At 39.6% G+C, this 13,954-nt stretch overlaps 1 protein-coding gene across 1 annotated transcript in view; it reads right to left on the reverse strand.

Annotated features, from left to right (window-relative positions):
• ZSWIM8 (zinc finger SWIM-type containing 8) overlaps positions 1–13,954 on the reverse strand; it is a gene marked incomplete at its 5' end in the record, with an annotated part of 40,431 nt that overhangs the window by 25,681 nt on the left and 796 nt on the right. The window contains 5 exons of the mRNA XM_010173872.1: positions 7–127; positions 1,404–1,485; positions 4,291–4,398; positions 6,085–6,257; positions 13,318–13,412. Coding sequence (XP_010172174.1) covers positions 7–127; positions 1,404–1,485; positions 4,291–4,398; positions 6,085–6,257; positions 13,318–13,412 — 579 coding nt within the window. The remainder of the gene's footprint in view (positions 1–6; positions 128–1,403; positions 1,486–4,290; positions 4,399–6,084; positions 6,258–13,317; positions 13,413–13,954) is intronic.

Consider the following 13,954-nt stretch of genomic DNA (forward strand, 5'->3'; position numbering starts at 1 on the left):
GCTTACCTGAAAACAACAGGAGAGGGTCCACAGAATTTATGAAGGGTTTTCTTTATGTTGTCACTCAGAGTAGATTCATCTAAGTACCAGGTGCTTTGATCTGATGCAGAGGGTCCAGCAGTGGGATCTTGACAAAAGAATAACACATGTACAGTCTGCAGGCTTTCAAGATATTTTCCTCTGTGTGCCCAACCACAGAGATTATAGGGAGTACACAGGAAACGTTACTCAGTTTATCTCACCTGTTGCAAACTTGCTATCCAGAACTATCTTAAAATGCAACCATAACACTACCTTAACCACTGACAACACTAAATTGGGAGGCATGGCTGGCATGCTGAATGGTAGTACTACAACCAGTGGGACCACGAGAAATTCAAGCACTGTGCCAGCAGAAACCTCATGAAGTTCACTGAGGAAAAATGTAAACTTCTGTACCTGGGACAGAAAATCCCATGAATCAGTACAGATTTAAAACTAAATGACTGAGTAGTTGATAGAGTTTGGTGATTATGGTGGATGCTAAGCTGAACACAAACCAATGTCAAACTTTCACTAAAAATCACAAAACAACAACAAAAAACTAATCTTCAAACTGGGTTATATTATGAAAAGCCAAGCTAGCTGATTTAAGGAACTTACTTTATGTCCCTCTACCTGGCACTGGTAAAGTTACATCTAGAATATTGTATCTAGTTTTGAGTCCCCCAGTGCAGGAACGATACTGAGAAACCAGAGAGGATATAGTGGAAGGGTATCAAGGTGGCTGGGGACATGAAGCACATGATGAGGTGAGATTGAAGAAGATAGGCTAATTTCATCTAAAAAGAAGAGGGCGAGGGGTGACCATCAACAGCCTACAACTACTTGGAATCACAAACACAATGCAGACAAACTCTTCTCAGTAGCAGATGATGTCAAAAAAGGGTATTCACACTGGACATTAGGAAAAAATTCTTGACCAGAAGGGTAATGCAGCACTAAAATAGGAATACTCTGTAACATCTCTGGTAACCAAGACTTGGCTAAGCTAGCCCAAGCCACAGCTAACCCAATCTAGTGTTGCAGGATATTGGAGAAGTCCCCTCCAATCAACATTTTCAGGAGTCTGTAATTAATACTGATTTAAAAAGAAAAATCGTCTGTTAGAAAGGTGCATTGCCTGATGCTCCCTTCCTCTGCGTGCACTCTGAGGCATCCATTACACCAGCAATTGTCTGTTGCTGTGCCTTCCACACATGCAAGTGCCTGTACTCATTCCTTTTCCTTTACCTCCACCTGCAATCCCAGCTACATGGTAATAGACCAGGTCAGACACTCAAAGCAATGAAAATATATCCACTTCCTATCTGTGACACAGATTACTGAAATAAACTGAAGGTTTAAATAATACTGAAGGTTACCTGGGGCTCCACACACAGTGTTGATGGCAGTAGACTGAGAAGATAACAGCTCATCCAGCAAGCGCTGAGCTGTTGGAAGAATCTGAAAACATGAAGCAAACTTTCAATATACACAGTATTTCTTATCCTGATATACCCAGACAAAGATCTGCCTGGATTTTCATGACTGAAGCATTCTCATAATTTCCAAAGTATACCCAGTGGTGGTTTCAGAAAGGACGACAGAGGGTGCTAAAGATTATACAATAGCAAACCAGCTGTTAGACTTTCTCCTCTCCTTTCTCAAAGCAAACTTATATACAAGGCTTACTTGCTTACTTTCTACATTCACACTTTAAGAAGTAAACAAAAGTACCATAGGTTATTAGTTCCTTTCTCATTTCTTGAGGAGTAGGAGCCCACAGAGTGATACTGTAGCTAACTTTGAGAGAGACAGAAGTGACTGCAAAGTCACCATTTTCCTGCACTTTGAATGTTCTTTATTTCTTGTTCCTAAATAATTTCTCTAAAACCCAAGCTAACAGAACAGAAGAGCAACATCTACACATAAATTTTTGGGCAGACTTCAGCTTACTTATCATCCTGTTAGCAAGGGGACCATCGATATATTAACCTAGACTCTACAGTAAACTAATGCAATTTCAGCACTAAACTAACCATAGCTTCTGGACTGTTCAGAGCATAAACAGAGGAGGCTCACACCTGACTGCAAAATCCTAAATAGACACACCCTTAATGAGTTCTTTTTGAAAGAAAAATGCACAGTGGAAAATGTTTTTTCCCAAACTAAGTCTGGGCTGAAACCATGGATCCATTTAGCCTCTAGCATGCACACGACAGGTTAGGCATATAGTTATGACTTGCAACAGAACATCCGATATCCCTCCACCTCCCTCCACACAACAGCTGAGGTTAAATATCACACTTTCTGTAGAGCAAGGCACATACAGTACACCTATCTTTGCAAATAATATGGATCCACCTCAAACAGATGGAAGAAAAACTGCTTCAGAAGCATTTCAGTCACCTGAAGAAACAAACTCAGCATTAAGCTCTTCTTGCACCTTTTTCCACTACTACATATTTTAAGCCACCACAAAGCAGAAAAGTCACAGGTCTAAGCGACGTCGCACCTTAAGGTTGAAGTATCAGGGACCTGTAGTGACTCTCCTTCAGGCATTTTTGCCAAGATAGTCATATTTAATTGGAATAGGAGTACTGGCTTCATAAAGGGAAACAGCTCTTGGGAGAAAAACTGGGTAATAAATTACAGCTGCTCAGAATCACTGACATTTTTATAGATATGGAAAACACTTTCTACAGAGGTTTTGAAAAACATCTCCTTATCAAGCTGCATTCCTACAGACCACCATCCCTTTACACCTTAAAGTAATCCAGCATTATATTACTGTACCATAATGTCATTCACAAGCTGGAAATGAGGATAAAATAGAATCATGAGTACAGCCTACTCTAATTCTACATGATGTATGGGGACTCAAGGTATCAGAGTAGATAGCCCCACTGAGAAATCTTGAAGACTGGGAATGAGACTGTTGGAAGAGTTTGGGGCATGGTTTGCCTTTATCAAGGGAATTGCACAACACAGGTTAAGATACATCTGCCAATAAAACCCAAACTTCTGTTGGGCAGCATCCATCAGATTATCTGGCAAGATAGTAATAATTAAATTAAATAATCCAGGTGTTCCTGAGTTCACAGCTGGTACACATGACCAAAGGAGAAAAAAACCCTGCAAAAAGGAGCAGACACAGAATATTTAAAAGCAAACAACCCACATACCATTCAGGAAACAATTACCAACACTGCTAGCTTTTCAAAACTCTCCTTTATTAAGCACCAGACTGTGCAACATAAAGCTCTGAGTCCTTAAGGAGAGAAGAAAATCTCTGTCTGTTACCTAATGCAGAAAGAAGCACACATGATTGGTGCTGAACACTCAGCAACAAAAAAGTAGTATTTTTATATCACTCTCATATTATATAATTCCTCTATTTCCTCTCATAAGACAAGTATTTCTGTATGAAATTTAGAGGATGTTTTAGCAATAGGATATCTTGGTGTCACAAGCACAGCACCATAATGTGAATTTTAGGTATATGCTGACAGCAGTCTAACTCCTACTTAGGACATTATGCATGCACTACTGAAATGTGACAGATACCCATGCAGGTCAGTTTTTCTCAACCTCCTTTGGCTGAATCAGCATAAAGAAAGTTGCTGAGCCCTTACATCTTTAAAGCAAACATTTCACAATCACCTAGGTATTCTTTTATATTTTGTGCAAGGATTTTTAGCAGATGATATAAATCATCTGACGTTGAACAACATAGATATTTAAGGAATAAGAGAGCAGATTTTGCCTTTGACTAACAAAATTTGATGTCTATTACTTTTCATAACCCAAAAGATTCTTATGAATCACCAAGAAGCTACACTTAGGGAAGTCAAAAGGTCACCAGTTGGGTGCATTAGCAAGTGCCCACCTAAAGCATATACAATACATCCCCTGAGTAGTCTTCTCCACTTAACTAACCAAACACACAAAAAAGAAGCAATTTTATTTGTTCTGGCCTCAGTTTTTCACCACTATACATTTACTTTATCGTGTTTGATGTTCCAAAGCTAAGTGCATATTCACGCTCTTCTTTCTCCTTTTAAGACACTTCTAATCTTTTACTTGGCAATAGGCAACTATCAAATAAAAGAACAGCAAACCTGAAAAGGGCAAGAACTGAAAGCTTTCCCAGCAACTCACAACTGAATACCATAACTGGTTATCGTGCAACAAAAGACACCACATAAATGGCCACAGAATAAAGATAACCGAACTTAACAAAACGTAGGTCCTATCGTCCCCATTTACCTGTTGTGGAAGTTCACTGATTAGGTACTGAGCAAATTTTTGCAATTGGTCTCTCTGTAGCCGAGACAAGGACTCAGAAACAGGTGCTCGCAAGCAGACTGCAGATGCCTGAAGAAAGAAAAGGAGATATAAAATGCCATTAACAGGTCAGACTTAATGAAGCTGTGCCCACTGAATGGATTAAGGGTCACGAACAGTAGCTATGCTGATGCATATCATGCTTGGTCTTGATGGACAATTTTGTTTCCTGTAATTATATGGTGTGCTGCAGATAAGATGCAAATAAGCTGTCTAGGCTTTATAAAAACCTGTTTTTAAGAGTTTCTTTTCAAGGAAACTGCTTTAACAGCTGTGCTTCAGATCTGCTGTTACTAGCAATTGCACAAATACTGGCAGGGATTTCACAAACAAACCTCTAAAATAGGACATTACTCTTTAAGCTTCTGGCAAACCAACCAGCTCGGGCTTTTTCAGAGAATCATAACCACCTCATTTATCTCATTAGAGGTTTTTTCCTTCAGTCTTAAAATCAGTCTCTTTCCATATCTTAGAACAACTTAGATGATTAAAAAACCCCAAAAAGCCCAAAAAAACCCGATTACTAGTTTCTTAATCTTTTTCACTCTACAGAACAAAAAATGCCCAAATGGCACCTGCCCAAAATTTAACCTGGAAACAGGCAAGAGCAGTTTGATAATAAAGATGTTTCTGATATTGATTTGTCTACATAGAGCAATAAACCTTGGCTTGTAACTTGCTAGTGTCAGCAGTCAGTACACACAAACATAGAAATCCTTACACTGTAATTTTCAGGTAGAAGAAAGGATTGGAGGGAAAAGAATTATTATCTTACATAGGGTCCAAACTTTCTGAGTGTAAATAGTATAAATGAAAATTTGTTTCCTATCCTCACTCTCCATACTCACTTTTTAAAACTGGAACTAATAATTCAAAGTAGGACCCTTTATTTTTGCCAATTCTCTAGTCCTAAGTACAGAAAGTATACTGATAGTCCGATGATTTCACAAGAGTATCAATTTCAGCCTATTACAATTGTCCATTGTGAAATACTAACAAGCTTCATCAGGTTATTAGCATTTACTTAAGAATCTGGAGTTGATCATAAGTATGTTAGCTATAAAATGTTCTGTGACAGCACAAAATCTTCTGTTCCTTTCAATCATCCAAGCTTAATCCTCCCTTAAGATGTATTTGCTCAGCTTCCCAAGGACTGAGGAAATTAATCTATATGCAAGACTGAACCCTCAACTTGTGTATCTCATTATGCTTCTAAACATTTTCACCTAGAGTTTGTTGGGATAAGAAACACCTACTTTTCACTCTATACAGGGCCACACAGAATACAAGCAGTTAAATAAAAATATACAGTTGAATGACTGTTTGAAATATACAAGTCAAAATGACAACTGCCTCAGAAAGAGCTTTCAAATCCCATATTTACAAGGATTTTTAATAAAAGACTATTGGTGACCTTTCACTCCTTGCAAAACTGAGCAAAAAATGAGTAATTCTAGCATTTAAATCAGAAACAGGAAGGGGCCAAAAAGGATTCTGTATCTACCCTTAGCCATTTGCACATTATCAAAAGACATTCTGCAGTTTAGCGCCTCGGACAAGACGACTGCAACTGTGAGTGCACATTTACACAATCTGTAACCAAAAGGAGTGCAAAGAACCATTTATCTAAAGAGAGCTCGCGTTGCATAAAACTGTTACGAGGAGAAACTCAAAGAAGACGCCTCAGGGACGGGGGAATGGTATTTAAAGGCCTACGTTGTGTATCCGGAAAAGGCAGAGCGCCACGACGTGAGCACACCACTTGGCCCCAGCTCCGCAGGTACAGCTGCATGACGTGATCCTGCACCGGTCAAACATCACCGCCACGTTGTACGCACCTTTGGGTGGCACCATCTGTGGGGGTACCACGGTGGCACTCAGATGGAAACCTGTTAAAATTCAAAAGTCCAAAGTTACTCTTCTGGTGCTTGGGAGGCAGATTCAGCCAGCATGGAAATTTAGGTATGTGCCACTTAAACAGCTAAACATGTCCAGCAACTACATCCACACAGGGACGGACATGGATGGAGAGTCTTCAACACTTGTTTCTTCCCAATCAGCTACAGCAGAGTATTAGCACAGAGGCATAACATGTTGTAACAGGTTCAAAAATAAGAGCTTTTAATATATTATTTTACTTATATATTTATTTATATTAATATTTAATAAAGAAAAGTAAAACTGGAAAAGAAAAATCACTGAAAAGCATGCGGGTTTGATCACAGGGTCAAAGCTAGACAATACATATTTTAGGCATAATTTCTACGCTAATTAACTCTGGCAACAGTGCAGAACAGGCTAGGTGACTTCTTCAGAATTATTTCCAAGTCAGCCAACTTTCACAATTTTACAGTGAACTAAAGAAGGCAGCACTTACACCTGAACACTTACCTTCACTTTGTGGCTTCAGAACCTAACTGTTTCTCATAAATTATGTACCTCCTTACAATATGGCAAATATTCCATTTTTACAAACCTTGTACTCAGAAAACAAAAAAACCCTCTTGCTTAGACTAAAATCAACAGAAAATGAAAATTTCAGTAATAACATTTGAATTAATCTAGACCCATTCATCTGTGATCAAACAAATAAATTATTAATCTCATCTCAGGCAGGATAAACTTTAATGAGGCTTGGCTTAACGTAAACTCATGTACGATGCATACCAGTTCGGCTCATAATGCAGCTTCCTCTACAGATAATGGTTACCCAGAGACATACCCACTGCAAGCAGGAAAAGGCCATCAGGAGCATGAATCTTCTACCTGTCTTGAAGGTCCCTATCACCAGTTAATCATCCCCTACAACAATGAATATAAGCCTCAGAACCTTTCTGCTAGTCTCAAATTCAGTTTTAATGAAGCACAGAAAGCATCAAGGGTATCAAAGCTGTAACCAAAAGCCAGTCCAACAATCCACCTTAAGTGAAAAAATATGACTCAGGACAGATGATTAAAATAGTTTCTCCATCATCAGCACAGAGAAGTACATTATAAATCCACACTACAAAGTTTTTATTATGATACTGTGAGATTATAATAATGATGGTGTTCAGGAGTGCACGTGACCTACTAAATCCTATTTAAATCAACATGCACTATTTCTTCCTCAAAATATAATCCCCTTGCCAATACAAACTTGCTCTCACCTTGCTTAACCTTTCTCTTTCTCCTGTTCACCAGAATTCAAATCCTCTTCCTGATGTGGGTGATTATTTTGATTAGCACACATAATGCCACCCAAATTCTTCAGTCATTTCAGCAATTGGAACAGAATCAAAACAAAAGAAGGCATTCACACAAAATTAACGCGTTGCTTATTACTAGCTACAGTTCTAATTTACGTTCCACGCTTGGCTAATACAACCCAAACAGTTCAGCTAGCCCTTCTGTTATACTAGAAGCATCTCAGACTAAAGCCAAAATGCCCTAGGCAAATTAAGCATTTCACAAATTGGAACTGAAGCAATTCTGTTTCACTGAAATAAAGAAGTATTCGAAAGGTGTTAGAGAAGAATGGGTCACAGCTACACACTCTTATCAAGCTCCTACCACAAAATTTTTATTTGTATATGAAGACAGTTAACTGATTAAATGCAAAGAGGGAAGAACAGTTATAAAAAGAGACAAAGAATATTTAAGGGCTTCAGCATGACATATCACAAGCTTTAACTGAAAATGTAGCTTGACGAACATGTCTGCCACTGACACTGCTAATTCAAGCAGCTCTGCTCAATTCTTGTGCACCACCAGGCTTGCTGTACTGAACAACTGTTTGTGGGATGGCACAGGAAACCATACCAGGAAAAAATCCTGGATTAAATTTATGGCTACTTTTACCAAGCAAAATACCACAGTTCAGTTCACTGTACAGTTTACAAAAGTCTGAGCCTGTAGGGACTGAAAAGGTGACTATGAGGAGGACCATTCTGGAGTGCTTTAGCCCAACACTACTGTTTAAGGAAATGGTCATCAAATTTGACTTATTTACACTTAAAGTTTAACTATTGTCTTCTCCTGCAAACCACAGCTCTTGCTCTCCTGCTTAAATATGAAGACAAGAATCACATCTACTGCACACCTGAGTGACCTGGCCACCTCATGGAGACCACAAGAATGTTCTTCCCTCCCACCCACTCCCTGCTCCCACTACCTGATAACAGCTTATATACTCCATACATAACAATGCATTACAAAAACATGTCTGCACCTACCAGCAGCATTAATTCTGCAACTGCATGGAGCCCACCGGAAAAAAAAACAAGATCTATACCCTATTCTTGGCAAGCTCCACTCCCAGAAGACCTTGAGAATGAGCTGCAGACCAGGGGAATTGCTCTGCCAGGAACATCATCCCCCTGGCTACCATTTTTCTTAAATGCACTACGGGTGCAGACCAAGCTTAGTGCATCTGTGAAAGCACTTGGGCTTTCTACACAGAAAGTGCATCTTACACTTCTTATGAGCACCAGATTTACTCCTCAGGCACAGAACACATACATCAAGCTGCCAGCACCAGTGCTTCCGAGGGTGTGTCAGATACCTGCACTGTACAACACACTCACTATGCACAGAGAGCACCAGGAGTGATCTATGGCACCCACGAAGCAGGTTTTCTCATGCCGTGAAGAAGGGGCAGCAGCACACTGTCCTTTCTGATACTCAACTAAGACACATGGTCGGATCAAATGTAAAAGCTGGAAACAATCAACTGCTGCCTAGACTAGGTCCTACGAAATAGATACAGCTTCTTTTCCAGTCCATAACCTGTCCTTCTCACTGCTCTACCCCTGAAACTTAATCTTTCAGGAAAAGTGTCCAAAAGAAACGTGCGCTTCCTGCTGTGTAAAATCCAGTTTTCAGAACTTTAGACTAGCTACATCAATATCTTTTGCATTTAATATTTATTTTTTAATGAAACTAATTTATTGTGAAATGTCAGGTCTGTTTATTCATTTTTCTGAGGTCCTGTTAGTCCTCATGATTTCAGGTAGAAATGCACACATCTGAAAACCCCAAGCTACTTGGTAAGCAACTGCAATTAAAATATTTAAGTGACCTCTGAGTTAACAACACCAATACATGTTGCAAGCTTTCTTCATTGATATTTGGTAACAACAACAGAAAACATACCTCTGTGTAGAATTTAAGAACTTTTTATCTGGCTTTCCCAGGACTAACAGAAATGGGAAACTAAGAGCTGAACAAAAGCTTTAGATAGAAGTATAGAAGGAAGTATAGAAAGGCAATTTTGGATATTTGTTTTAAACTACAATAGGAGAATCTCTAAAAAGTGGAGACTTAGAGACACTATTCAAGGACATGCAAAGTTAGAACCCATACTGAACCTGCTGCTGCCTTCCTCAATTGTTAAAAAGAAATTCCGACTATGATAGAAAGAGAGTCTCTGAAATCAGCAACTACAACACACCTATTCTGAGACAGTAATAATGTCTTCAGTGCAGGGAGGCGGGTATACGACTGCTACAAAGGGAACATGCAGGAGAAGGTCTACAAAAGACAGTTCTTTGTGCATATATAATAGAAAGCTGTAAAAAAGTGGGGTTTCAAAATGTGATGAAAAGGTGCTACTGTTCAGAAATTATGGATATGGATTTGCATGTGGACAAGATTACTAAGATTTTTTTTTTTTAAAACATAAATGAGTAATCTTATACTGCAAAGGGAAATGGGACAAAAAGAGCACAATGCACATTTCAAGCTTTGTCCTGTTGATCACAATATCACAATGTGCTGCCCAATCCCCCTCCAAATCAAATCCCCTCTCAAAGGCTGCTTCATTTCCTGTGTTTCTTTTCCCATTTGTCAGTATATGGAACTCAAAACTGCAACCACACACCTTAAAATCATTCGGAGTAGACAACTGAAATTATATCCACCCCACCTGTACTACCCAGCTTCTGGGCTGCTACTCATGGGGAAAAAAAAAATAAAAATTAAAAAAATTCTCTCTATTAGCTTAAGTTCCTCTACTAAGAAGGAAACAATGTTACTATTTAAACAAAAATACTCTCTTCCACACACATAATCCTTTGTCAAGAAGCCAAATTGCTGTAGGTGTAGTTGAGCAGTTCCACCCCTGTATCATTCACCACCTCCTCTTTTTCCCCTACTCCTCTCCTCCTCCCCCAAGCACAGGTTTTGCACTAATATTCCTAGCCTTTGTTCATTTACATTGCTTTACACCTCCTTGTCTTTTTAATTTATTACTGAAACAAGTTTTGACCAGAGTCTTAGCACTGTATATTAAATATTCTACTCTTTTCTTTTGTGAAAGACCCAGAAATTACTGAATTTCATCCAGTTGCATTTTAACTCATTTTGTCTCTCTGAAACATTTGCCTTCCTGAAGTTCAGCAGATCACAGAATGGAAAGGGTTTGGAAGGGACCTCTGGAGATCATCTAGTCCAACCCATCTGCTAAAGCAGGTTCACCTATAGCAGGTTGCACAAGATCACATCCAGGCAGGTTTTGAACATCTCTAGAGAAGGAGACTCCACAACCTCTCTGGGCAGTCTGTTCCAGTGCTCTGTCACCCACACAGTAAAGAAGTTTTTCCCCATCGTCAGATGGAACTTCCTGTGTTCCAGTTTGTACCCATCGCCCCTTGTCCCGTCACTGGGCACCACTGAAAAGAGTCTGGTCCCATCCTCTCGACGCCAGCTCTTTAGGTATTTATAAGCATTGATAAGATGCCCTCTGAGTCTTCTCCAGGCTAACCAGACCCAGATCTCGCAGCCTTTCCTCTTAAGAGATGCTCCCATCCTCTAATCGTCTTCATAGCCCTCCACTGGACTCTCTCCAGTAGTTCCTTGTCTTTCTCAAACTCAGGAGCCCAGAACTGGACACAGTACTCCAGAGGTGGCCTCACTAGAGCAGAGTAGAGAGGGAGGAGAACCTCTCTTGACCTGGTGGCCACACTATTCCTAATGCACTCCAGGATACCATTGGCCTTCCTGGCCACGAGGGTGCACTGCTGGCTCATGGTTAACTTGATGTCCACCAGGACTCCCAGATCCTTCTCTGAAGAGCTGCTTTCCAGCAGGTCAACCCCCAACCTGTACTGGTGCATGGCATGCATGGTGCATTCCTCCCCAGGTGCAGGACTACATACTTGCCTTTGCATAACTTCACTAGGTTCCTCTTTGCCCAACTCTCCAGCCTGTCCAGGTTTTGCTGAAAGGCAGCACAGCCTTCTGGTGTTATCAGCCACTCCTCCTAGTTTTGTATTATCACCAAACTCGCTGAGGGTACACTCTGTCCCTTCACACAGGTCACTGATGAATATGTTGAACAAGACTGGACACAGTACTGACCCCTGAGGAACATGGCTAGCTACAGGCTTCCAACTAAACTCTGCGTTGCTGATCACAACCCTCTGAGCTCTGCCATTCAGCCAGTTCTCAATCCACCTCACTGCCTACTCATCTAACTCACACTTCCTAAGGTTGCCTATAAGCATTTCATAGGAAATAGTGTTAAAAGCCTTGCTGAAGTAAAGGCAAACAACATCCACTGCTCTCCCTTCATCTACCCAGCCAGTCATGTCATCATAGAAGCTATCAGACTGGTCAAGCATGACTTCCTCTTGGTGAATCCATCTTGACCACTCCTGATAACACCTTAGAGGCCTCTCTCAGCATTTCAGCCCTGACATCAGGATTTTATGGTAGGACTCAAAAGTCAAGTTTAATCCTATTTAGCTCAATTTCGCTGATGTTCCAAAATTGCCACTTGGTCTCACTGACAACTCAATATATGTTATGTACGAGGAAGTACTTCACTTCCATTCCCAAGAATTCCTGCTATGGTTTTTACAGTAGACAATGGACTAGGTAAAACCCTTTCAGATGCTTTACTCTATATTCAGATAACAGTTCATCAGTCTCTTGCAGTTTGCATAACTCGATGACCATCTCCTCCTCTTTTCGTTCTCCCTGAACTTTTACAGTTTGAGTCTCTTTTAGTCCCTTTTGAGGGTCCATTACCTACATTTATTCATTCCACTGATTACTGAGAGTTAAGTATTACTGGTACTAGCAACTAAACAGGCCCATAGAAGTCTCTGTCCCTCATCATAGGAAAATACAGGAACTTTCCTCCTCAACATTATGCAGCTTTATATATTATCATTCTTCTTATTACAGCCAGGCTCAGTTCACACATGCCAATCAATATTCTAATTCTGAAGCTTACACTTGCAGAAAAAACAACACATCTGCATTGAATTGACATGGTCCATCTTGATATACAGGTGTCTTTATTTCACATAATGCCTTTCTGTCTAACTAGATGTCACTGGAAAAGCCAGTTCAATATTATTCTTTACTTCAAAGGATCTAATGAAAAAATCCAGAGCCCAATTTTTTGTTTAAGATAAGATTAGTTTCTATAACCATAAAACATAAAAAGAACAAGATAAGTGAGAAGTGATAAAACCCACTGTCCAGCAACAGGGATTTCCTTCTGTCAAAATACTACATGAGTAACTGTATTATTAATACAAGTCTTTTGCTACAAGAATAATCAAATCTTGCAAACTTCCTCTCTGCCATACATGCAATTTAGGCAAGGCATTCATTTGATCAGACTACTAGAAAACCAAGTTCTCTTTATCAATGAGGAATTTAAGTGCTATAGAGACAAAGCCATTCTACACAGTTTTTTCCAAAACACTGAGACAGATTAAGGATCTAATTTTCAGAACACTTCCAGCTTTTTACTCAGTTTCACAGATGAGCTTTTTCAAGCTAAAATAAACATAGTATTTAGCTCAAGACATTACAAAGAATATATGTAAGTACAGAGTTTAGTCTAGGATGCCAGAAAAGGTAATTTTGAAACATGATCATATCACTGCTGTCCCAATGCAGATATGGTTTTGAGAATCTGAAATATCTAGAAAGGTGGAGCTGCAATGTTCTTACCTATCTGAAGAGGGTCTTTGACAGCCCTCACCCGGAACAGCTGCTCCCCTCGCTGAAACTCATCTGCACTGCCATTCGCCAAACATGAGTACAATCTGCAAGAGATACACATAACATGGCAAGATCAGTCTGGTTTTGACAAACTTCAGAGTATTCTCCTCTTGCATTATTTGTTGATGTGGCTTTTGAAAAATCCTTACTATCTTCATATTTAAGATTAAATCCAGCTCTTTTCTCCCATTTCTCCATTACAATTCAACCATAAAAATCATTAGTTTCTTCCTAACTGAGTTTGTGTACAGCCACTGGCATTTCTAGGAATTTCAACCTAAGGCTCTGAAATACAAATTCATACATAACCTAAAATTAAGCTTTGTATACAGTGTAATATCAATTCAAGGTCCAGTGTTAGCATGCCACAGTAAAAACTCCTTGTACTTCTATGAGTTACCTGCATGATCACATGAGGTTTTTTTACATCTGTGCTGATCAGAATAATGAATATGAACAATCAACTAGCTTGTTCCATTCCCCCACAGGTGATCTTACAAATTACATCAGCATTTCTGGCATTACCTCCTCCATCTGATACCAGAACCTTGGATGAATGCATCTAAGAACTTTCAGGATGATTCTT

The sequence above is a fragment of the Antrostomus carolinensis genome, unplaced genomic scaffold (assembly GCF_000700745.2).
Source record: "Antrostomus carolinensis isolate BGI_N321 unplaced genomic scaffold, ASM70074v2 scaffold3838, whole genome shotgun sequence".
In the NCBI taxonomy this organism is placed as follows: Eukaryota; Metazoa; Chordata; class Aves; order Caprimulgiformes; family Caprimulgidae; genus Antrostomus; species Antrostomus carolinensis.